Raw genomic sequence first — 26,621 nt, 5'->3', positions numbered from 1 at the left:
TCTATCTCAAGGCCATCAGACTGTTAAATAGCCAACACTAGCACATTAGAGGCTGCTGCCCTATATACATAGACTTGAAATTACTGGCCACTTTAATAATGTTTACATATTTAGCACTACTCATCTCATATGTATATACTGTATTCTATTCTACTGTATCTTAGTCTATGCTGCTGTAACATTGCTTGTCCAAATATTTATCTGTTCTTAATTCCATTCCTTTACTTTAGATTGTGTGTATTGTTAGATATTACTTATATATTACCGCACTGTTGGAGCTAGAACACAAGCATTTCGCTACACCCGCAATAACATCTGCTGAAGAAATATGTGACAAATAACACTTTATTCAGACCCCTTGACTTTTTCCACATTTTGTTACATTACAGCCTTATTCTAAAATGGATTAAATTAATGCTTGTGTTTCTAGCTCCAACAGTGCAGTAATATCTAACAAGTAATATCTAACAATACATACAATCTAAAGGAACTAATACATATTTGGATGAGCAATGTCAGAGCGGCATAGACTAAGATAGAATAGAATACAGTGTGCAAGGCGGTATTACATGTGTCACTCACTGTCAGTCACCTTGATTACTCAATTTTCTCTCAACCTGTGCATCTACATTGTAAACATTCATTAATAGGCTAGATTGTAGCAACCTCATGATGGGTATAGGGAAAATGTGAGTATCATGTGTGGTAGCCTAAATCTATTGATGTTACATTGAGCTGGCTGAATGGAATTTGAATGACAGCCATCCAATATGCTGTGATAGAAATAAAGTCATGCTCAAACAAACAAAAATCATCCCCACATCTTAGATTGCACCGACCGCCACGTGTGTGTGTGTGTGTGTGTGTGTGTGTGTGTGTGTGTGTGTGTGTGTGTGTTTAGAGCAGATGAAGTAGCGAGGGGATGCAAAGCTAGGAAGGAGAGAACAGGGATAGATGAGTTTGGTGACAATTACTAATAAGGAGATGGTTTCCATGAATGAGGTACGGCTGATTGAACAAGAGAACACAGATGTGTAAAAAAGGGAAGATTAAAGGAAAACTAAATTGTGGGCGGAGAGGTTGAGAGAGAACAAGTGAGATGGCGGAAGGGGGAAAAAACATCTCAAGTCCTCCTTGCATGTCTTCCTACCCTTTTATCACTGTCCTCATTTAGGTCCGGTCTATTTTCGTCCCTCTTGAATTTTCACAAGGACGCAAGGGCAGGAAGGATAGAATGAGAGAGAGCTAGAAATATGAGCCTCTTTCATAGAACTCAACAGTGCTACAAGATCCAGTGGGTGTAAAAGGACAGAAGCATGGTTGATACTTGTGTTGAGCTTGAAATTAGAAAATGGACACCTGCCTCCTGGGCTGCACCACTTCCTGTGCCCCTTTTGTTTTGTTTGGGTTTATGTTTTAAATAGCATGGTTTTTAAAGTAGGATTGAACTGAAGGAAACTGATACTAAGAACTGAAATTATGTGTATTGAAGATTTGACTTGAATGAGTTGAATGGTTTAACCCAAAACCAGGCCTTATAAATAAATGTTTTGAAACTGGTCCTTTGTGTTTGTCTTTACTTCAGTCTGCCTGCCCAACCCAGATCTAAAATAACCTGTCACATTCCACTTCGTGACAGTATTGTTAACAAATGACAAGAAAATAATTTAAAACGTTTTGAAAAGCAGATGCTTAGGTTGAATATGTATCCAACTTGAAAATGTTTTGGTGCATTGAACAAGTGACTGTGAATTTGTTTCTTGTACTCAGTCATTTGAAAATGTGATTAAAGTTCTGAAACACGAACTAGGTGTTTTTGCTTAGAATTGTGAAAAAGTACCACCTACTTGTGAAAATTGCACCAGTAGCTAGGTTTTCATCCAATTGGCAACAGATTTTCATGTGAATATTCTAGAATCCACATAAAGAATGCATGCGCTGTTTCCAGCAATTGGACTTCAGGATAAAACTCGATGTTTGATGACGTAGTGCATTGACTTCTTACTTTTTCGCTCAAGTTGTCATGTACTGAATAAAATGTTTAAGTTCAACGTGTTTCCATCGCATTTTCAACTCTACCCATAGTTTTGTCACAAAAACGGTTGCGTTATATAGCAAATGTGCCTTGACACCTGTGCTGTAGCCAACAGCTACAGACTGTGAACACCATATCATTGAGTGACTCCAAATGTATTTCAATATGATGGTTGTTGCAAGGTTGGGTTATTATATAAATATTTGCGCATAAAGGTGTTTCCACCACCTTCCTGCATAATTAATTTTACCAACACAAAAGATCCCACCATGTCGAACGAACATATTATCTGTCAGCATTTATAATATTACACCGAAACTTCCTCTTTCCATCACAGCTGCTATGATTTTTATGTTACGAGTTTACTCGCATGGAAACGTGGTTAGTGATTGAAAAAAAAACTGGAAACACTATCCTGGACACACAACATTTGGAGTGTTTCGTGGATCTCAACTGATATTATTTTCCTAACAATTATAACATAGAACTGTTTGTCTATCAAATAGGAAAAACAAACTAGTGAGAAGAACCGAGGTAAAGACAGTTTCAAGTTGGATATTCGCGCTATCGGTCCACTTAAGCAACAGATTCCAAATAAGTGTCATTATGTTGGAAAAATTGATCACAACATTGCACCGGTATTTCACAATTTGGACATTAATTCGCTTTCCGAAGCTAATAAACATGTGGAAATGTAAGTAGTATTTTGTATTCCTAGTTCAATTAGTTAGGGAGCGTTAACAAAGTACAAACTTTTTTTACATTCGAATTTCAATAGCTCCTTGATCATGTGACCTACTTAACTCAAACAAGGTCCAGAACGTCCACTGACTACCCTTCTATATTGCACACCATTTAATTAGTCCATTTTCATCACAAGATTTTACATGAATCTTTCAACATTTGGAATTTCAATAGCTCCTTGGTCATGTGACCTAGTGACTTCAAACAAAGTTCAGAATGTCCACTCAGTGGGCCTACACATTGCACACCCTTTAGTTTGTCCATTTTCATTTCACATGATTTGACATGAAAATGTCAAAATGTAAAATTTCAATAGAAATGGCTGAGGATATACAAAAAATGTCTGGTATGTAATGACATTTAATTCAAATTAAATGTAAATTCTTTATTTTTATGTAGTTGTGTATGACAGCAATATGTTCAGTTCATGCCTATGATTTCAGAGTTCAACAAAGCCAACAACTGCTTCATGTGTGCCACTGATAAAGAACCTGGATGTGGCCCAAAGACTGACTGGGTTAGTAACTTTATTTAACATGTTTATAATCTTTGACAACAGTGATGACATGTAAGACAATTTATGATATAACACAAATGGATGGCTAATTCGTCATTCTACATTGATATTATTTATAACGTGTTACGTTTTATTTTAGATTGACTGTTTTGCATGCCAACAATGGTTCCATGTGCTGTAACTAAGAATGAAGACAACATAGTTCAACAGAGTAATGAACACACACTGGAAGTGCAGTCTTTGTTGTTGAAAATGTATGCTATACCCCATCCACACTGAAGATGCTCTGAAATGTACATCAACCAGGGATAAAGAGAAAGTTAACACTGTGAAATGTTTCATACTTATTTCAAGTTAAGTGTCTGTTGACATGTTGGAAAATATTAAAGGTCTACAATTTCTGTTTCATTTGTCAATATTCCATTTTTATTCATTGATATACTGGCCACCATTGCTGTGGTTAAATGTTCAGTATATGTATTGCCCAGCAAATCTACTGCAGCCTACCTCAACAGCTCACTCTCCATCCCTGCTTTGGACAATTAATAGCATGACTCTCGTACTTTGCCCTTTTCATTTATGGTTGATATTAACGCCGAAAGGAGATATCTGTCTCTCTCCTATTGTGTACCGCTGTTACATACTGTGGAAAAATAAACAACAGGGAAAATAAGAACTTAGAACTGCCAATTATTATAGATAAATATTAAAGAAAAGGGTAAACACAACACTGGACTGAACCCCCTAATTGTCAAACTAATATTAATGTACAACAATAAAGAAGAGACATAACTAGAGGTTATTCAATATGGGTCCACTGCACGCTTCTTCAGTGTGTAATTGACAACACCAAAGAGCTATTGAAATTTAAAACTATGAAAAATGTATGTTAAACCGCGTGATTTTACAGCACACAAACAAGTGTGCAATATAGAAGGGTACATTCTGCACCATGTTTGAAGTCACTAGGTCACATGACCAAGGAGCTATTGAAATTCTAAATGTTGAAAAATGCATGTAAAGTCTTGTGAGATGAAAATGGACAAACTAAAGGGTGTGCAATATAGAAGGGTTGTCAGTGGACATTCTGAACCTTGTTTGAAGTCATTAGGTCACATGACCAAGGAGCTATTGAAATGTTACATTTGGAAAAATTAATGTCAAATCATGTGAGATGAAAATGGACTAACTAAAGGGTGTGCAATGTGTAGGCCCACTGAGTCTACATTCTCAACCTTGTTTGAAGTCATTAGGTCACGTGACCAAGGAGCTGTTGAAATGTTACATTTTGAAAAATGTATGTAAAAACGTGTTAGATGAACATGGACAAACTAAAGGGTGTGCAATATAGAAGGGTAGTCAGTGGACATTCTGAACCTTGTTTGAGTCCAGTAGGTCATATGATCAATGAGCTATTGAAATTCAAAAATGTAAATAAATAATATAAAATAGTGCGAGATGTAAATCGACAAATAATACATGTGTGCAATGTGTGTCTATGCCACCGGGTTAGCTAGAACCAGTTTTGAAAGTTTTAGGAGTAATGGTTAAATAGTTATTGGAATTAGATTTTTTTTTATTTGTCACCATGTTGACGGTCCCTAACTGCTGTTGGTGGACGTAAGGAAAACTACAGGCGAATATCTGTCGAATATCTCATCTGAAACTGCCTTTACCTCGGTGTGAGACACACGATCTGTCATCTTTCATTGAACATATTTTCTAGACTCATAACCTTCCGGTAAAATACCACCTGATTGGGAAAGCCACTTGATTTGAAGTCCCTAGAGAAAATTAAATAATGTAGCCTACTGTCATGAGTTTAACAATATTTCAAGGACAATTTGACTATAATCAATTTGGGATGGATTTTAAACAGAATTGACCTCAACTCTAATTTGACACTGCTTTGGCTTACCTCTCCAGCTCCAGTCCACCCCTGTCTATTTCAAGGGTTATAACATAAGGATTTATTTAGAAAATGGGTTTATTTAGAAAATGATCAACATCAGATCCACAAGCACTTCTAATTCGTGGCCAGCATAATGTGCATTGTGTTTTGTGGTTATTTTCGTGTACCCGACCAGTAGGTAGCAGTAGTGCTCTTACAAAAATCTGCAACAGAAGCTGTCGCACTCAATGCGGAAGAATATATCAAATACTTCCGGAGGTCAAACGGGTGAGAGTGGTTATGATTTTTGTGTGACATTTCTTATTTTCCTTATTACAAGTTGTTATATACTTTGAAAACACACGTGGGTGGTTTATCCTTGGACAGGAACTGAAAAGCAGCAGGTACGATTTGAAAATACTATAGAACACGGTTTTAGACTAGACTAGAGTTAATGGTAGGGTTAGCTGCAAGGTTACCAGGGTGACACAGACAGGTTCCCCCTAAATCCTGTCTTTGACACTATTTGCAGTGATGGCTTTATTGGGGAGTCTGAGACCAGCGTTGACATCATTTCTGCAAGGTAATGTCATCGTGCATTCGTATTACACACACACCAAAAAAATGTATGCACACATGACTGTAAAGTTGCTTTGGGTAAAAGCGTCTGCTAAATGTCACATAATACAGTAGTATAATCATATTACACACTCACACACACAGACGGTTGACAGTAAAAGTCATTATCCATGCACTTGACTTCAGACCTGCAGGGGTGGGTTATCTTACCTTGTTAGGGCCAGTGTGCTTGAAGCCATGAACTCCGTTGATTACACTAAAAATAAGTATTTATTGTAGAGCAGATGATTAAATGTTAAGGTGAATGAAGTATGGTACTGCATTAGCTGGAGTGAAAGCCTGCTCCCTCACTGCACCTTTTGTGAAGATGATTGCCCATCCCTACTTCAGAATACCCTCAGCATCTTATTGAGGCCCATTTATCAGACCGTGGGGATCCCTCATCCCTGGGAGCATTTTTTTTAATCAACAAAAGTTGATTATAGAAAATCTGTAGCCAACACCAGTTATGTTTACAGTTTTTACTCTCGACATTACAAATTTGAGTAGATCTCTTATGCACTCTTTGTACCCTAATACAGTGTATCAGTCTGTCTCCCAATGGTCTGGACCTGTCCTCTCCAGAACTATGGCTACGCTGAATCAGATGCATCGCCGTGGAAAGCCATCACCCCCTCCCCTGAGCGTCAGTGCCATGTTCGGCCGCCCCCAGCTGAAGGCAGTAATCCTGAAGACAATGATCCGGAAACCCAAGAAGCCAAACTCGGCCAACCGTAAATGTGCCAGAGTCCGCCTCAGTAACGGCAAGGAGGCAGTGGTGTTCATTCCTGGGGAGGGACACAACCTCCAGGAGCACAACGTAGTGCTGGTGCAGGGGGGCAGGACACAGGACCTGCCAGGAGTCAAGCTGACTGTGGTCAGGGGAAAATATGACTGTGCCCATGTTGTGAAGAAGAAAAATAACTAATGGGGACATGGGAGAGGGCGGTGGGGTGTTTTTTTTTTGTTGTGTTTGCATAATACATGCGTAAGTTTAAACATGAGTTGGATCCAGTGATTTATCTTTACTTGTGATTTATCCCATGTTATAGTAATTCCCTTTTTGTTTTGTGGACTTCAGCAACTGGCCCTCTGTTTCAAGAGATGAGCAGTCAGCTCGAAGAGGATTTGCCCGATTCAAATTAGTTAAGAAATACGATTATATTTTTTTCAGATCTTGATATTGTTGCATTTTATATTGTTCCATTAAAATTCAATTAATATTTGCAATGTTAGTGTATTATATGTACAGTATTTGTCAATTTTATTTTGACATTTGAGAAACCACCCGATTAGACTACAATCTGGAGAAACATGCGAATGACAGCAACTCTGCGACGCAAAACGCGTGGTGGAGGCGGGGCAGAATATTTGAAAGTGGCGGGCAAGACGAGATCCATGGCAGGCACCGACCGAAGTTCTCTTTTGCGATAACAATAGTCAAACGTTCAGTTTAGATTTCTTACGACAACTGGTGTGATTATATGCGATTTATGAACTGACAGTTCTTATTCTTTCGTCTGAAGAAATAGTTTTTAGAAAATTTTAGCAAGCTAGAGGCACACACATTTTAGCTAACGTTAGCTAGCCACTGTACAGCTCATTGCAGGGGTGAAGACCAACGTCTTGTCAGACCCTAAGGTAAGTGACCGTCCTCCTCAGCTATCTACTAAACTTATTTGGATGGGTAGAGCATGAATCATAATGGGGGTTAGCTAGCCCGATGATATAGACAAGTTAACGTTAGCTAGACAGGTACTGTAGCTAGCTAAGTGCTGGCTAACAACACTAACAGCCGCGGTCCGTACTATTATCAGAGGGGTTTGGTCGGTTGTGAATAGAATCACAATGAGGCTAAAATAGCTTTCAGAAAATACATTTCCGATATGCAAATCTTCCAATGACAACATTGCTTTAAAGAATTGGCCACATTTACACAATTCTGTTTTGAATCTGTCAATCACCTGATTTCGAAGCATGACAAAGGAGGATGATAAGTCGATCCCTGTGCGGGTTGCCCTGCGGTGTCGACCTTTGGTTGCTAAAGAAATCAACGAGGGTTGCCAGACCTGTCTCACTTTCGTGCCAGGGGAGCCACAGGTCAGCAGTCTATGCCACAAGACAAAGCACTTGTCCTGATGTTTTATGTATCCAATTTCATACCTAGCTACATAACTAAAATGATTTTCGAATATAATTAATTTCTCTTGCAGGTGGTTGTTGGCACTGAAAAGGCGTTCACATACGATTTTGTATTTGATCCTACAACTGAACAAGAGGAAGTCTTCAACAGTGCTGTTTCACCATTATTGTATGGTCTTTTTAAAGGTATGGAGGATAAACCTTTTACTTTCACACAATATTATCCATAAACCAGTAAGCTGACAAAATGGGATGGGATCAATAAGCTGTATGTTTCTACTTATCTTTTAAGGCTATCATGCTACTGTGCTTGCATATGGACAGACTGGTTCAGGGAAGACCTTTTCTATGGGAGGAACATACACCTCGGCCCAGGAGAATAAGCCCACCGTTGGAGTCATCCCCAGGGTGGTCAGAATGATCTTCCAGGAAAGGGAGAAGCATACCGATTGTGAAATCTCTCTTACAGTGTCTTATCTGGAGGTGTGTGGGAACCTCTTAGTTTGTATTATTTGATTGTCTTAACACAAAGCCATAGTTTGATTGTAATAGCAGACAACAAAAAAAATTGCGTTCCTCTTCTCAGAAAATCAAAACAGGGAGTTGTAAATGCCAAAAAAGCGAGTATTCTGATTAATGATAAAATACATCTCATTGGTTCTGGAAGTATCCTGTGCATGTTTTTCTGTAACATTATGTCTACATTTGATTTGCCATAGATATACAATGAAGAGATCCTGGACTTGCTCTGTCCATCGGCATCCAAAGATAAACCATCAACCATCAACATTCGGGAGGACCCCAAAGAGGGCATAAAGGTGAGTGAACTGTCTGTAACCGGTGAACATGTTGCCTGAATGTGTTTAAATGGACCGTTTGTTTTAACCCATTCTCCATCTGCCTCCCTATCTTAGATTGTGGGCCTGACTGAGAGACAGGTGATGTCTGCCCATGAGATGGTAGGTTGCTTGGAGCTGGGGAACTCAGCCCGCACTGTGGGCTCTACTGCGATGAATGCTGCCTCGTCTCGCTCCCACGCAATATTCACCATCACCCTGGAGCAGCGCAGGGGTGCAGACAAGTCGGTCTTCTCTTTCTTTCTCCCATAAATCTCACCTTCTAAGATTCTTCTCAAGGAAACGTTGCAGTTCTTAAATGTATCGGATACGCAGAGCATAAATATTGTTTATATACATATCTCATGGTATAGATAATTCAATTAATTTGATTTAAGTTTATCTGCAAGTTGATTTGTCCTCAGTTCTTCCTTTTTGTTTCCAAATGTGTGTTTAGATCTGACAATGTGGTGTCAAAACTACACCTGGTGGATCTGGCTGGCTCTGAGAGACAGAAAAAGACCAAAGCTGAGGGAGATCGTCTGAAGGAAGGTGAGTTGATTACCAGAAGCTAATCCTTTAAAAAACAAGCTTTCATTGACTGTATTAATCTGTGTACTTTAGTATTGTTATGGTACATTATTATGTTATGTTTTAAATGACAGTCCCAGTTCATATTCAATGTTTGATTTAGTTCAGTATCAGAACCTTACTGATTTTCTGCTTTCATCCTGTCTGTTCCAGGCATCAGCATCAACCGAGGCCTGCTCTCCCTGGGCAACGTGATCAGCGCCCTTGGTGACGAGAGCAAGAAAGGCACCGGCTTTGTGCCCTACAGGGACTCTAAACTAACCAGACTGCTGCAGGGTGAGCGCTCAAATGGATGGTCAACTTATGGAGGTGTTATTGACACTAATTGTGTTTGGGCATTCCAAATCCCAGGTTTACCGCCCATAGGATCTTTCTGGGTCCAGTATCAATTTAGGATTTGCTTGTAAGTACAATGCAGCCTAACATAACAAAGATAGTGTCATGTGGTACAAGACCTTGTGGTAGTCAGATGACTGAGAGAACAGTCAAGAGAGCAGTTGAGATGACAGAGAGCAGTACATACCCTAAGGCAGGGAAGGGCAACTGGCCAAATCACGGTTGACAACTCCCAGAGTGCAAAGAACCTTGGCCTGACCATCGACAACACCCTGTTGTTCTCTGCAAACGTCAAAGCAGCGCCGGCTTTGACTGCATATGTGGGTGTGGTTACGCAGACCTGCGGCCGCTCATGATTATTTCAGATTTTGTGGCCCCCACCCCTATCCGTTGTCCATCCCTGCCCTAAGGCATTCAACACAGCAAGCATTCATTAAAATCTAGCATGTTTTTCTTAGATTTAGAGACTGAATCGGTTCTATATATATATATATATATCTATATATACACACTATACACTATAACTAACTATACACACTATACTAAGACTTCATGTTTTAAAGTGGGGGTTAAATAATAAATACTGCTTTCCTTCAGATTCATTGGGAGGTAACAGCCACACCTTGATGATCGCGTGCATCAGCCCTGCAGACTCCAACATTGAGGAGACAATAAACACGTTGCGTTACGCTGACAGAGCCCGCAAGATAAAAAACAAACCTGTGGTCAACGTGGACCCTCGAGCTGCTGAAATGAAACACCTGAAGCAGCAGGTAGTGACCACTCTACTGAGTGACTGTACAATTTGTGTTTTGGTGAAATTGACTTGATTTTAAGTGTCCATTGTTTTGATGGGAATGTTTCCTCCTCTTTTGAACACAGGTTCAGGAGCTACAGGTGATGCTTCTGCATGCACGTGGAGGTGTGTCACCAGTGCTTTCTGGGTAATTACTATGCTATTTATTTTGGGATAATTAACCAAACTAAGATACAGTCAGGTCTAAAGTTATCTGAACCCTTGATAAAGATCAGCAAATAAAATAAATAAATAATACAATATGAGCTATATTGCATGCACAGAGAAAAGTCTTTTGTTTAACAAGTAATACAAACAAAAAAAGATGGAGTTGGTCAAAATGATTGGCATCCCTGTTTTCAGTACTCTCTTTGGGAGGATATTGACACTGAGCCTTTTTCTCAAATGTTTTATGAGATTAGAGACCACGTTGTTCCACAAATAAATGGTTAATTGACCACAAAATAAACATTTTGTAATGGCCATCCCAGTCTCCGGACTTGAACCCCATTAAAAACTGGTTTTAATTGAAGAGGGCAGTCCATAAGCCCAGATGAAGGATAACAAGGAAAACGGGTGTTTTCTTCCCCTTTTATTTATTTATTTATATATATATATATATATATATATATATATACATATATATATATATATATATATGTGTGTATATATATATATACATATATATATATATATATATATATATGTATATGTATTTACAAAATGTTTCAGAGTAATTGTGTTACTATCAAATAATATAATTTCCCCCTTGTTTTTTGTTGTTGTTTTTAGCATATAATATAGCTCAGTATTTTGATTATTTTAGTATTTTTGAACATCCTTATCAATGGTGCCAATAATCCTGGACCAGACTATTTGTCCTCCTCTCCATCTATTGAGCAAAAGAGTTTGTCAACCTATAATGACTGAACATCCATACTGGGAACATTTCTTCTCTGAAAAGGTCTGAGCCAGCGGAGAACATGTCTAAGATCCTGGAGCGGACCCATACCCTACAGGATGAGAACAACAAGCTGAGCCGTGCGCTGAGCGAGGCAGCTGGCCAGACTGCCCTGATGCTTGAGAGGATCATCATGGTGAGGATGAGGGCCTGCACTAGTGTAGGACTGGCTCTGTCATACTGCAGGCCATGCCAACATCACACAGCAATGCTGACTGACCATCCATAAACATATAATTGTCCTTTTTAGTTATTCATCTTTGGAAAGATATTTGGAGGTATTACCATGATCTTCACGTGTGCCATCCTTTTTTGTTACCCCACCCACAGACGGATCAAGCAAATGAGAAGCTGCAAAGCAAACTGGAAGAGTTGAGGCAGCATGCAGCGTAAGTCTGAATGTCTTTTTGTGAACTAACACTCGCACTTGACTTTTTTCCCCCCTTACGAGCTCTGACTTTTTTGATAGCTACTTTATTGAGGAAGAGTTTACTTACTATGACTGTGATATGTCAAATATCTTTAGATGAATGCACAAACTGTAAATCGCTGTGGATAAGAGACTCTAAGGACTACGCTGTAAATATTTAAATGTCATGTGCTGTTACCATTGTCTGATTAGGTAATTGGCACCATAATTATTTGTGTTAAACACAAGGCTTATCGTTTAGGTGTAAGGTGAACCTGCAGAGGGTGATGGAGACTCTGGAGGACCAGGAGCTGAAGGAGAACGTGGAAGTGATCCAGAATCTGCAGCACGTCATCCTGCAGCTCCAGGTACGGCCAGACGAGGGAGCGCTCACAAGGCTGGATGTACTGATGCATTAGACTCCATTCAGTCCTCTGTTTAGCAAGCAAGTGTTTTCTCCCTGAATTTCATAGTAGCCAAGCTGTTTCTGTGCAATGTCATAACCTTATTGATCATGCTAGTCATAAGGATAGAGGACACTTGATTTATTATGTTTCATTGTACACATTGCACGTGTCAACGTTTGAATGGCTGGATATTTTAGTTCCCTTCCCAATATTCAGTCTAATAAGAAGCTGCTCTGCATCCTGTCTGGGTAATAACGTCTACTCTTTTTCCTCCAGGATGAGAGTGCTGGCCTTGCTGCCACCATTGAGGCGTTGGCTGCAGACTGTGGGGCTGAAGGAGAGGACAGCCCGGATGGGCCAGGGAGTGGCAGCAGGACCCCAACTGATGGCTCTCCTTCAGTAAGTCTGGTCATCTAGAACCACTCCTCTAATGCAGAAGGCTGTCTGCTGCAGATGTACTCTTCCTGACATGTATCTGACTCTGTGCAGGTGTTTTGGGATTATTGCATTTTCACTAATTCTATAGAATTGTTGTGTGTTTTTAGGTTTTGTACAACAGGTGTATTTTTGTTACCATACAAACAAACATGCATCTCTTCACAGGCTGCTGCTGACAAGGACTCTCCAGAGGCCTTCACTACCCAGCATGCCCTGCGTCAGGCTCAGATGTCCAAGGAGTTGATTGAGCTCAACAACGTTCTGGCTCTGAAGGAGGAGTTTGTCAGGAAGATGTGCCAGAACGACAGCCACCTGGAGCCTATGCAGACTGAACACCAGGTAGGGCTGGAGATGACAGTCTGGAGAGGGGAGAGAAAATATGGGTTGGCTGTAATGGAGGTTCAGAGGGCTGAAACAGGGAGGGCAACACCAGCACAGCCCTTTGAAACCTTCCCAGTGGATAAGAATCAAACTGAACTGTTGGAGCAGCTTTTTAATCTGAACTCCTCATTAACGGTTCCCCTCTAGAATAACATCAAGAGCCTGCAGACATCAGTGGGCTCTCTGCAGAAGGAAAAGGAGGACCTCATCCAGGCTCTCCAATCTGCCAAGAAGGATGTCAATCAGGCTAAGTAAGACTTAACTATTTTAATAGCATCTTTATGTTCAGGCTGTGTAGTCAGTTGATATGATGGTTATCTGTCACAAGAGTTTCCCTCTATGACAGCTACGAGCTTGGTGTGTAACATAATTTTACGTTTAGTATAAGCATTTCTCTGCAGTAGAATGGAATCATCAATCTCATTTCCTTCTGTCTTTCTCCCTCTCTCCAGGCTGAGTGAGCAACGGAGAAAGCGTCTGCAAGAGCTGGAGGCTCAGATCACAGACATGAAGAAGAAGCTCCAGGAGCAGTCCAAACTCCTCAAGGTCAAAGAGTCCTCTGTTCGCAGCGTGGCCAAACTCAACCATGAGATCCAGGTATGACAGTGTGCTTTCCTCTGGTGTGTCACTGTCATGACACTGTGGGTGTACTGTGAGCTGTGGATATACTAGTTACTCTGAACTAATGGGCACTGTTTTTCAGGACAATGAGCGGTTTTCAGTCTGGATCTCATCGGTCAATGGGCTTTTGAAATGAAATGGTTGAATGTGACCTAATGATGGTACGAGGTTGTTGATGGCTTCTCTGATTGTCTGCTCTCTTTCCCTGTAGGCTATGAAGACTCAGCGTGTACAGCTGATGAGGCAGATGAAGGAGGACTCTGAGAAGTTCAGAGTGTGGAAGAACAAGAAGGACAAGGAGGTGCTTCAGCTCAAGGAGAAGGTGTGTGAGTGACGTGTTGTGTGACTGGTAGACTCACCAGTCCATAGATAAGGCACACTGTTCATTACTTTCATTTCCATGTGGTTTAGATGATTGATTTCGTTTTTATTTCAATAACAATACATTTCTCACCTCTCAGGACCGTAAACGTCAGTTTCAGATGGTGAAGCTTGAGAGTGACTTCCAGAAGCAAGCTAATGTCTTGCGTCGTAAAACTGAGGAGGTGAGGCCTAGGTCTATTCAGTGGTGTAAAGTACTTAAGTAAAACATTTTGAAAGTACTACTTAAGGAGTTTTTTGGGGTATCTGTACTTCACTATTCATACTTTTGACAACTTTTTTATTTTTACTTCACTACATTCCTAAAGAAAATGTTACTTTTTACTCCATGCATTTTCCCTGACATCCAAAAATACTCATTACATTTTGAATGCTTAGCAGGACAGGAAAATGGTCTAATTCACAAACTTATCAAGAGCACATGCCTGGTCATCTACTGCCTCTTATGTGGCAGACTCGATAAACACATGCTTTGTTTGTAAATTATGCCTGAGTGTTGGAGCATGCTCCTGGCTATCTGTAAATTAAAAAAACAAGAAAATAGTGCTATCTGGTTTGCTTAATAAGGATTTTGAAATTATTTATACTTTTACTTTTGATACTTAAGTATGTTTTAGCAATTACATTTACTTATGATACTTAAGTATATTTAAAACCAAATACTTTTACTCAAGTATGATTTTACTGGGTGACTTTCTATGAAGGTATCTTTTACTCAAGTATGACAATTGGATACTTTTTCAACCACTGGGCCTAATCGACCAGGAAAACATTTTGTGTCAATTCTTTAATTGGTGTTAGCTGGAACTGTGGTGAGTGGTAGTTCTAACTCTACAGGTGTTCTCCTTCAGGCCGCAGCAGCCAATAAGCGTCTGAAGGATGCCCTACAGAAGAGGAGTGAGGTGGCAGAGAAACGAAAGGATATCCATTACAGAGGGATGGAGGGAGCAGCCGGGAGAGTGAAGGTACTTTGAATTATTTGATCAGCGATTTTGTGAGGGGTCCTGGTTTGCAAGAAAGGAACTGATTGCCATAATGTGTTATGTGAATGTGCATGCTGTGGTCTAAGTGATTGTGTGTGTGATTTAAATGTGCTGCCTAGGGTTGTGAAATTTCAATAAATTCCATGTTTTTCAAAAATCCTGGTTGTATGATTTGCGGAATAAGGAGGTAAACCAGGGAATTTATTGAAAGGTCCTGTAATTTTTAATCTCTAGTACTGTCACTGTGTATGAAGGACTGAGTAATGTATGCTGTTACCTGAATCTGTGGGCAGACCTGGCTCCTGAACGAGGTGGAGGTGCTGGTGAGCACAGGGGAGGCACGGCGCCACCTGCAGGACCTGCTGGAGGACAGGAAGATCCTGGCAGAGGAGATCTCCCAACTTAAACAACAGATGGAGGCAGGGGAGCGGCCTGCTGCCAAAGTCAGGGTAAGTGGAGTCCTTGTCTTTAAAAGATCAATGACAATCTGAGCTTTTACTAAATGAGTAATCAGTGGAAATTTCCACTGCTAGGCTACATGAGGAAATTATGCTTCTCTGTTTTTCTACAGGAGTTAGTTCAAGGGGAATGGAAACACTAGGCTTTAGAACACCAGCTGACTAAATCGCCAGATTGGCAATGTTGCATCACTGGCAGGATTTCCAAAAACTGTCTCAAAGACCATGAACTCTGTGTTCATTAATGAGCTAATTTAGCTAATGTCTAACCATATATGAAAACATGATACATAGTTTAAAAGCTGAGAAACAGCCATTTCCAATGATATGACATATAATGGCACCACATGAATCAAATGGTAATCGGTCAAGAAATACCTGTGGAAAATCTACGCTTTTTTCCCCCTAAACAAATGCTATTTACGTAACTTCCTAATGACGATGGAGGAAAAACTGAGCATGTTAACTATTCCTTGTTTTACAAGGATTGAAAATCTAAATAGTAATCAGAATACTAATACCTTTTATTGTGAATGAGTCACAGCTGTTTTGGTGAACGTGGCATTTTTCTTACATTCTACGGAATGTTCTGTTATCAGAAACCTATCTGGATTGTATATTAACTACATATCTGCACCAAAACATTACAAGTGCATTTGATTTTTACACATGATAAGGAAAGACACCCACGTAATATTAATAAATCAATAACATTATTTAAATAACTTTATTGAGGGGAATACTACATCTCATTCAAACCTGAAAACAAAATGCAAGTTACATCTCAAATTGGAATTACAAAAAAGATTAAGGCATACATTTTAACCCCCTTCGAAGAGTCAAAATGGGAACAAATTTGAACGCATACAGGGGGGTGACTAGTGACACTGAGCTACTGGGTGAAGATTAGGAGTACCTTTACTAATGCCTATGTCTGCAATGAGTTCCATTTAATAAAATAATTTAACCACAAAAGAAATTGGTCCCCTGCGATGCATAACTGCTTGCCCTTGCATTCTGGTGCAACACAAATAAACTATGCCATTTCCTCCTATCTTTCCTCTAACAAAGCCAACCATTTCTAGAGTAGTCCTGCAGTACATACTTTTATCTCCCTCACCAACTTTAAACATCAGCTATCTGAGCAGCTAACTGATCGCTGCAGCTGTATATAGTCCATCAGTATATAGCCCACCCAATTGACCTACCTCACCCCCATACTGTTTTTTATTTTATTTACCTTTCTGCTCTTTTGCACACCAGTATCTCTACCTGCACATGTTCATCTGATCATTTATCACTCTAGTGTTAATCTGCTAAATTGTAATTATTCACTCCTATGGCCTATTTATTGCCTACCTCCTCATGCCTTTTGCACACAATGTATATAGATTGTTTTTTTTTTTTACTATGTTATTGACTTGTTTATTGTTTACTCCATGTGCAACTCTGTGTTGTTGTCTGTTCACACTGCTATGCTTTCTTGGCCAGGTCGCAGTTGCAAATGAGAACTTGTTCTCAACTAGCATGCCTACCTGGTTAAATAAAGGTGAAATAAAAATTGAAGTTCACTTAGGCTCAACTAGGCTGTGAGGATGTGACTGTCCCTCAGCCCTGTCTGCTGCCTCCACAGCATGTTGTCCTGTCTGTCATTGACACTGTTGGGACAGCTTCTATTGACTTCCTGGTGCAAAGGTGACATGTCTACAGGGAGGTCCTCCTCGTGAAGGTCTAAGCTTGAGGGGGAGGGAGCTAATATACAGTATGTAAAGGCTTAATATGACATAACAATAATAAATCATTAGCAGTTAGAACAGGATGATTTAGGCTTGTGACCAAGCTAGCAGCCTGAGCTGACTACCAGCCTAATTATTTTTAGGAATCATAGATAAACAGATACCTAATGAAATATCTAGCTAACTAATGATTATATGGGTATCATACTTTTTACTGGTAAAATATCAGTCCTGCTGCAGCCCTCTTGTGGGTGGCTGGCTATCAACTACTGTAGAATCAGGCTCTAGACAGTTTTTATTTTAGCTCTTAGCTATACCAATGACAAATACTCTTCAAATTGATAATATGAGCATTTGATTTTGTACAGTTATCAAAGACAACGTTTAATGTAAAAAAGACAAGAGAAGTGCTAAATCCAGTGGATGGCTGGCTCGCTGCCTTGCCTTGTTTTGGCTGACTGATTTAAAAGACAATCTGAAAAAATACTATAGTTTACAACATAAAAACAAATTTAATACAGTTTCTTACCTTAATGTAGCTCAATGACAAAGCTGTCAAAGTTATGAGAACCTTTTCAGGTCAAGTGGAGGCGAGGTGCCTCCTCGTGGCAGCATTCACTTTCAGTCCCCTGCCAAAACTCACAATTTGCTCAATCCTGCCAATGACACATCAGCGTCAGTTGTTTCTATGGCAATTCAAGAAGCCGCTACCCATACCTCCTAATAATCGTTCAATATCAAAACCCTAAAAACAGAGATGTTAAATGCATATTGTTTAGTATTAGTGGACAGAATACATCTCTTTGCTTAGCTTTACTTCCTGAAATGTTTCCATTCCCCCTTTAACAGTTTTTACTGTGTTTTCTCTCCCCTCTCGCTCTACTCCCACAGCGTCGGACCCTCATCATCTCAGAGCTGGAGAGTCAGGGAGAGCTGGAGGCGTCTCTCAGCAAACAGGTGGACAATCTGGGGACAGAAATAAACCTCAGGTGAGTCTGACTAGTTCAAAACTTACTTACTACCTCCTGCAGCTGAGGGATTCCTTCTGACCTAAACATTGACCTATATTACCTCCCGCAGCTGAGGGATTCCTTCTGACCAAACACTAAACATTGACCTCACCTTCTAATGCATTTGATTTTATTACATGACTCTACTGATGTGAAAGGCATCCACATAATTTGTCTTTCAGTTGCATTGCATTGCTATCCATTTTTGCACTGTCATTGTGAATTCCTGGCCTACCTCCCCTTGGCTTGCCTGGAGAAATGTTGATGTCATAGTGAGGCTTTGCTCCAAAGCTTTTCACACCTTCCAAAGCATACGCCTTCCCCATCTGTTCTTTTGTTAATTCCTGTTGATAGGATATTGTGACGGCTGCCAGACGCAAGTCCTTAGAACAGGGTAATGATATATGTGAGGAAGTATTTAAATTTGGGCAGGTAAATCAAACTTTATTTGTGTAGACCCTACTGTGAAGTAACTTATGAGCCCTTATCCAACAGTGCAGTTCAAGAAGAGTTAAGAAAATATTTACCATATAAACTAAATTAAAAAATAATAAAAGTTACACAATAAAATAACAATTACGAGGCTATATAGAGGGGGTACTGGTACCGAGTCAATGTGCGGGGGTACATGTTAGTCGAGGTCAATTGTACATGTAGGCAAGGGTGAAGTGACTATGCATAGATGATTAACAGTGAGTAGTGTAGAAGCAGTGTAACAACAAAGGGGGGTCAATGTATATAGTCTGTGGCCATTTTAATAATTGTTCAAGCAGTCTTATGGCTTGGGGGTAGTAGCTGTTTAGAAGCTTCTTGGACCTAGACTTGGCGCTCCGGTAGCGAACAGTCTATGACTTGAGTCTTTGACCATTTTTTGTTCCCAGTGATATACTGGGCCGTACCCACTACCCCCTGTAGTGACTTGTGGTCGTGAGGCCGAGGAGTTGCCATACCAGGCAGTGATGCAACCAGTCAGGATGCTCTCGATGGTGCATCTGTAGAACATTTTGAGGATCTGGGAACCCATGCCAAATCTTTTCAATCTTCTGAGGGGGGAAAAGGTGTTGTCGTGACGGTCTTGGTGTGTTTGGACCATGATAGTTCGTTGGTGATGTGGACACCATGGAACTTGAAGATCTCAACCTGCTCCATTTCAGCCCTGTTGATCTTAATGGCGGCCTGTTCGGCCTGCCTTTTCCTGTAGTCCCCAATCAGCTCCTTTGTCTTGTTCACATTGAGGGAGAGGTTGTTGTCCTTGGCACCACACTGCCAGGTCTCTGACCACCTCCCTATAGGCTGTCTCATCGCTGTCGGTGATCAGGCCTACCACTGTTGTGTCGTCAGCAAATTTAATGATGGTGTTGGAGTCGTGTCTGGCCACGCAGTCGTGTGTAAACAGGGAGTACAGGAAGGGGCTGAGTACACACCCCTGAGGGGCCCCTGTGTTGAGGATCAGCGTGGCAGATGTGTTGTTGCCTACCCTTACCACCTGGGGGTGGCCGTCAGGATGTCCAGGATCTAGTTGCAGAGGGAGGTATTTAGTCCCAGGGTCCTTAGCTTAGTGATTAGCTTCGTGGGCACTATGGTGTTGAACGCTGAGCTGTAGTCAATGAACAGCATTCTCACATAGGTGTTCTTTTTGTCCAGGTGGGAAAGGCCAGTGTGGAGTGTGATTGAGATTACGTCATCTGTGGATCTTTTGGGACGGTATTTCAAATTGGAGTGGGTGTAGGGTATCCAGGAGGATGCTGTTGATGTGAGCCATGACCAGCCTTTCAAATCAATGTTATTCAATTATTGCACCCACACTGCTCGCGCGCGCCAACGAGCGTCTGCGATGCTACGGGCTAATTTCTATTTCTGACGCAGATCGCTCTGCAAGTCCTGCCTCTCCCATCTCCTCATTGGTTTATAGAAGCAGGTGCCATCTCAGGCCATCTCCTCGTTGGTTGTACCCATGTGGGTGAGTGAAAGACGAACGGGGTCAGTGGCGGTAATGTACCTAATTTATGAAAGTTGCCAATCTCAATATAAAGTCAAGAAAAGGCCTGAAGGAAGAGAGATGACTAGAAACGATTCGGTTGACCCTTTTATGTGTGGATTAATTGGCGGCGTTGAGGACCTTGTGCATTTCAGGTAAAATAACAACTCAGTGTTTATATCCCAGGACAAATTAGCTAGCAACAGCAAGCTAACTAGCTGAATTGCCATAAATGTTTAATGCTTTTCGACCTGTCCCCAAATTAATATAATTGGTTCAGGGTTTGTTTTGATATTTTAACCTGCATGTCGTGATCGCGTTTGGTGTGGGGGGACAAAATAAATGTATGCACGATGGCTCTTGCGCGCAGCTGGTTTGGGTTCCGTGTGACTCACATCTGCCGCCGAGAGTGTTATCACACAGTCATCCAAAACAACTGGTGCTCTCATGCATGCTTCCGTGTTGCTTTCCTCGAAGTGAGCATAAAAGGCATTTAGCTCGTCTGGTAGGCTTGCGTCACTGGGCAGCTCGCGTCTGGGTTTCCCTTTGTATTCTGTAATAGTTTTCAAGCCCTGCCACATCCGACGAGCGTCAGAGCCGGTGTAGTTGGATTCATTCTTAATCCTGTATTGACGGTTTGCCTGTTTTGATTGTTTGTCTGAGGGCATTGCAGGATTTATTTTAAGCGTCAGGATTAGTGTCCCACTCCTTGAAATCGGCAGCTCTAGCCATTATCTCAATGCAGATGTTGCCTGTAATCCATGGCTTCTGGTTGGGATATGTACGTACGGTCACTGGGGATGATGTTGTCGATGAAGCGGATGACTGAGGTGGTATACTCCTCAATGCCATTGGATGAATCCTGGAACATATTCCAGTCTGTGCTAGCAAAACAGTCCTGTAGCATCCGCGTCATCTGATCACTTCCGTATTGAGCCAGTTAATGGTACTTCCTGCTTTAGTTTTTGCTTGTAAGCAGGAATTGGGATGATAGAAATATGGTCAGATTTGCTAAATGGGGGGCAGGGGAGAGCTTTGTATGCATCTCTGTGTGGAGTAAAGGTGGTCTAGAGGAGCTTTTATTTTTTTGTTTATTTATTTTTTATATATTTTGTGGTTGCACATGCTGGTAGAAATTAGGTCAAATGGGTTTAAGTTTGCCTGCATTAAAGTACCTGGCCACTAGAAGTGCCACTTCTGGATGAGCAGTTTCTTCTTTGTTTATGGCCTTATAAAGTTGTTTGAGTGCGATCTTAGTGCCAGCATCGGTCTGTGGTGGTAAATAGACGGCTACGAATAGTATAGATGAGAACTCTCTTGTTAGATAGTGTGGTCTACAGCTTATCATAAGATACTCTACCACAGGCGAGCAATACCTTGAGACTTCTTTAATATTAGACATCGCGCACCAGCTGTTATTGACAAATAGACACACACCCCCACCCCTCGTCTTACCAGACGCAGCTTCTCTGTTCTATCGGTGCATGAAAAATCCCTCCAGCTCATTCATGTGTATGTATGTATTTTTATAGACAAACATTCACATGTAATGTCCTATGGTTTTCCTCCTAGGAGTGCCCAGATAGCTGACCTACAACAGAAGGTTCTGGATGCAGACAATGAGGGGCGCTTGAAGCAACGCTGGGACAACATCACTACTATGGTGGAGGCTAAGTGTGCCCTCAAGGTCCTCATGTCAGAGGTAAGACATGAGCTTATTCGCGTATTGTTGAACTGCAAGCTTATTAGTCTCAAAAGTTTTCAATGTCTTGAAAATAATGTTATTCTTTGCCTATTAGCCTACCTTGTAAGCTAATGTTTATTGACAAAATACATGGCAACCCAAAATTTCATTTGACTATTTAGTATTTTAGAAGATGCTCTTATTCAGAGCAACTTACAATAAATATCACCACCTCCACAGCTGGTGTCTGCCAAAACGACCAGTTCTAAGCTGGAGAGCGAGCTAAAGCAGGAGAAAAGCAACGTGCTGGACCTTCAGAAGACTCTGTGTGATGAGAGGAAACTGATGTCTACCATGGACATGGAGCACCAGCACCGCCTGGTGGAGCTGGAGCAGATGCACCAGGAGAAGGTCCTGTACCTCCTGGGTCAGCTGCAGAGCGAGGAGAGCAAGTCAGTGGAGAAAGAACAGGAGGAGGAGACTTCAAAAAGAGAGAGGGAGCTTCTGCAGCGCCTCAAGTTCCAGGTCTGTCACACTGTCCTCTCAACTACTGTGCACAATAACATTCTGGAGGAATGTTCTTCAGGGTCATACAGTTAGGTCTATTTATGTGCTTATGGACTTGTTTCTGCTATTAATCCTCATTATCCAAGCAGGTTGATTTGACTTCAAGTTCCACTCAGTGTTGTGTTTTAGACATCTCTATCAAAGACTAATCAGGGTGAATATAGGTATTCTAACCCCCCTCCTAATTCAATGCCTGTTTCTACAGGAGGATGAGATTGAAAAGATGCGGGAATTGAATGAGCAAAACCAGAGGCTGATGGATGAAAATGAACAATACAAACAGGTAAATGCCCAGATGAGCCTGTACAAGGACAATAGAACACTTTAAAGTATCTACAAGAACAAAGGTCTGCAGTAGAGTTGGGTGGTATCCAGATTGTCATACAGTCATACTGTTTCTGTACCATACTGGAGTATACGGTATTACCGGAAGTGCACATAAAACAATTTAGGTACTTGGGATCTTGATCCAGTTAGCAAACCAAATGCATTGCTGTAGCCCTGAGCTGGATATAATTTATTTCACATCTTAGATTTCTTATAGTTATACTTACACACTCACAGGCCAGATATTAGGTATTGGTATTGTGTGTCTATCTTTATTTGCTTTTCATGTTTCCCCCACAGGTCCCTCTGCTGGGATCTCTTAATTGGGCCTTTACTGACTGAATTTGTAATTATGCCCACCTGTGAAGTCTTGTTGTGACATTGATTGCCATTGCCTTGCACGCTGAGGAAGGGCTCATACCTGACATGTTCGTACGGCAATACAAATGTCCATTTACTTTTGTTTACCGGAGTGCTGTCCTATTACTGTTCTTTTCATGATATACAAGGATCCACACCCGATTTTTAAGTTTATATAAGGTGGAGTACAGCACGTTTGTTTACACAACCCCGTTCATGAAAATGGATGAGTCACGTGGCCGTGGTTTGCTATATAAAGCAGTCATCGAGGCATTCAGTTACTGTTCGATCGAACGTTAGAATGTGCAAAACGGGTGACCTAAGCGACTTTGAGCGTGGTATGATGGTCGGTGCCATGTGCCGGATCCAGTATCTCAGAAACAACCTCCTGGGCTTTTCACGCACCACAGTGTCGAGGGTTTCCCCAGAATGGAGCGACAAGCACAAACCATCCAGTCAGGAGCAGTCCTGTGGGAACAGCTTTTTGATGAGAGCGGTCGAAGGAAAATGGCAAGAATTGTGCACGCTAAAAGGCGGGCCATAAACAGACAAATAACAGTGGTGTGCAGAACGTCATCTTGGAACACACAACTCGTCTATCCTTGTCATGGATGGGCTGTTGCCACACCAGGTTCCACTCCTATCAGCTAAAAACAAGAAGAAGCAGCTCCAGTGGGCAGGCGATCATCAACACTGGACAATTTAGGAGTGGAAAATCTATGCCTGGTCAGAAAAACCCCAGTTTGTTTTGCGTCATGCGAATGGCATAGTCAGGATTTGGCGTAAGCAACATGAGTCCATGGACCTATCCTGACTGGTGTAAACAGTACGGGCTGGTGTCAGTGGCGTACCGGCGTCCAATCTTTTTATTTTTTATTACTTGACTAGGTAGTTCAATTAAGAACAAATTCTTATTTACAATGATGGCCTACCCCAGCCAAACCCTAACCCGGACGACGCTGGGCTAATTGTGCGCCACCCTATGGGACTCCCAATCATGGCCGGTTGTGATACAGACTGGAATCGAACCAGGGTCTGTAGTGATGCCTCTAGCACTGAGATGCAGTGCCTTAGACTGCTGCGCCACTAGGGAGCCCAATCTGCAGTAACTGCGTGATGCAGTTGCGTCAGCATGAACCAACATCCATGTGGAACGTTTCCAACCTGTAGAACCCATGGCCCGAAGAATTCAGGTAGCACGCAGCCCCCGCAATGCGTGGGTGCCCCCAACCCCAAATGTTTATTTTCTTTAAATAATGTAAGGTATTTAAAATTATACCGTCAGTATTTCAAAATACCTCGGTATAAACGGTATATCAACAAAACCTAATCTTACATGTACCCTAATATTATTTAATGTAATTTGGAAAGTTTCTCACACCCTAGGTGCTAAAAGCACAGGTTATTACAATTCTAAACATTTATGTCTACTATTTGTTGAAACTGTCCATATCAAGCAACTTTTGCTCTGTGTTTTCAGAAACTAACACTGCTCCAGTTGGCCAGTGGGAAAAAGATCAACAACCTACTGCCAACATCCACTCAGTCCCCAGATGACTCCTTTGAGTACATCCCGCGTAAGGTAAGCCACTGGCACACTTCCTCACCAGTCTGTTTGATATCCAACTGTTAGAGTGGAAATTTCCCCCGTTCGAGTCTAGGGGGAAATGACCCTGACTTAGACCAGCGCTAAGAGATTGCACCATCTCACGGCTGGTGTTTTTTTACCTCCTGCAGCCTAAAGGCCGGCGTTTCACTACAGCCAGGGCTCCCCTGAAGATGGCCATTGACATGGAGGAGCTAGAGTCTCCCTCAGAGTCAGAGGAGGTTGAGTGGTGCCCTGAGAAGAATGAGAGTGGCCGTAACAGAAAGAGCTCCAACGTCAAAAAACCCAAGGCTACAGGGGTGAGAACATAGACGTAATGTATAGGAGATCATTTAGTGAGACCGGGGCAACACTGTTAGTTGTTTAGAGATGATCAGATCAATATTCTTATGTATTTGTAGTGTTAAATGAGTTTTCACATCTGTATGCCTCTTCCTTCAGTGTGCCTGTAAGGGTCGCTGTGGCAACAGGCTGTGCCGGTGCCGTAAGGGAAAGATGAGCTGTGGGGAGAACTGCCAGTGTGACCATGAGAAGTGTCGCAACATGGACAACCAGACGTCCAGTATAGTAAGTTAAAATTGTCCATCTGTTGTCAGATATCTGTATACCATAGGCTCCCTACATTCACTAGTGGGAGAATATTTCATTGTTTGTGCAGTTTATTTTTCTTAATCATTTTCCTCTCTTCCTAAAATCAGGACTCCAGTGAGGTCACCGACGATGGGTCCAAAGATTTAGTTTCTATTCCTCAAGACCCCACAGCCATTAGCCCTGGTGACGCCACGTTCTTTAAACCACCTTGTGTCACTCCCACCAAGGTAGGCTCCTCTATACCAATAACGCAACAGGGTGGTGACATATCCGTAACAGACTCATCGCACATCACTTTCTTTTGCACAAAACTGCATCTTAGGTGGGTATTGGGGTTTTCAGATCATGTCCTTATTGTACTGAAAAGACTATCTTCCTTGCTGTGTTCTTTATAGCTTGTGAGGAAGAGTGTCTCTGTCGAGGAGGAGGAAGAGGAAGATGAGGAGGATGAAGAAAGGAACACAGCCAGCGTCTTGAAGAAGAAAAAACGAGTCCTTACTAGCTTCCAGAACAGCTTTTTCTCTGGATGTACGCCCATCAGGGAAGAGTCTTAAGGTGGGAAAGGCATGCTAGTATAGACAAGACATGCTAGATCTTAGCCTCTGCTATAGGATAGTCCTTTTATCTGTTTGTTTTTTCAGTGTTTTGTTGGTCATTTTTCAATGTCTTTTAAATGTTCTCATTTACGTTCCTTGTAATAAAGTGTAGCAATTGATTCTAAATGAGACATCACTCTTTTATCGGTCTAAATCTTAGAGGGCACAGAAATTCACTTACTGTGAACTGCCGTAAATGGCCTAATTATGAGGGCTAAAATACATTTAACGAGACTATTTTTAATTAGACAATCATACTAGGGAATTATTTGTCACTTGAAATATAAACGTTTAATAGTTGAATGTAACTGATTTTCTATCAATATAATTTTTTTTTGTTATCATAAATTAATAATTCATGATTTTAATTTTCTGTGGAAGATTGGAACAAATAAACAGTTAATAAATCAAACTTTCTTAACTTGCAGTTGTCTAACAAAAAACCTCTGACAAATCAAATGATCACCCAGTTTTGCAACGATGTTGTTAGCATTCCCATTGAAGACTATTGCAGTGTTTACACTCCGCTCCCAACCTTTTTTAATGCTTCAGTCCAGAGACAACATGACATCCACTCTGAGTCTGAACTGCTGCCATTTTAAGTCTCAATCAAAGCAGTGT

At 41.2% G+C, this 26,621-nt stretch overlaps 2 protein-coding genes across 4 annotated transcripts; both read left to right on the top strand.

Annotated features, from left to right (window-relative positions):
• Positions 1-5,451: 5,451 nt before the first annotated feature.
• LOC139388436 (small ribosomal subunit protein uS12m-like) lies at positions 5,452-7,029 on the top strand. Of its 2 annotated transcripts, XM_071135095.1 has the most exons (3): positions 5,452-5,591; positions 5,720-5,770; positions 6,348-7,029. In XM_071135095.1, exons 2-3 carry the CDS (start codon positions 5,722-5,724, stop codon positions 6,731-6,733), a joined length of 435 nt encoding a protein of 144 aa, XP_070991196.1. In that variant the 5' UTR covers positions 5,452-5,591; positions 5,720-5,721; the 3' UTR covers positions 6,734-7,029. The 2 variants fall into 2 exon arrangements, with proteins under 2 accessions (XP_070991196.1, XP_070991197.1); XM_071135096.1 differs by having other exon boundaries at positions 5,484-5,770; positions 6,348-6,966.
• A 149-nt stretch (positions 7,030-7,178) lies between these two features.
• On the top strand, positions 7,179-26,412 carry LOC139388015 (kinesin family member 4). Of its 2 annotated transcripts, XM_071134495.1 has the most exons (30): positions 7,179-7,446; positions 7,782-7,905; positions 8,019-8,133; positions 8,240-8,430; positions 8,667-8,765; positions 8,862-9,028; positions 9,241-9,335; positions 9,528-9,650; positions 10,308-10,483; positions 10,593-10,654; positions 11,471-11,603; positions 11,798-11,856; positions 12,139-12,244; positions 12,560-12,682; positions 12,887-13,060; positions 13,250-13,353; positions 13,555-13,699; positions 13,935-14,045; positions 14,185-14,268; positions 14,956-15,069; positions 15,381-15,536; positions 18,173-18,270; positions 21,842-21,971; positions 22,194-22,478; positions 22,726-22,803; positions 24,688-24,789; positions 24,945-25,112; positions 25,255-25,380; positions 25,512-25,631; positions 25,800-26,412. In XM_071134495.1, exons 2-30 carry the CDS (start codon positions 7,783-7,785, stop codon positions 25,956-25,958), a joined length of 3,726 nt encoding a protein of 1,241 aa, XP_070990596.1. In that variant the 5' UTR covers positions 7,179-7,446; position 7,782; the 3' UTR covers positions 25,959-26,412. The 2 variants fall into 2 exon arrangements, with proteins under 2 accessions (XP_070990596.1, XP_070990597.1); XM_071134496.1 differs by lacking the exon at positions 7,179-7,446 and having other exon boundaries at positions 7,654-7,905; positions 25,800-26,407.
• Positions 26,413-26,621: the final 209 nt, after the last annotated feature.

This window comes from Oncorhynchus clarkii, chromosome 29 (genome assembly GCF_045791955.1).
Source record: "Oncorhynchus clarkii lewisi isolate Uvic-CL-2024 chromosome 29, UVic_Ocla_1.0, whole genome shotgun sequence".
NCBI lineage: Eukaryota > Metazoa > Chordata > Actinopteri > Salmoniformes > Salmonidae > Oncorhynchus > Oncorhynchus clarkii.
The sequence above is the reverse complement of the archived record's forward strand: the minus strand, read 5'-3'. Positions and strand labels throughout refer to the sequence as shown.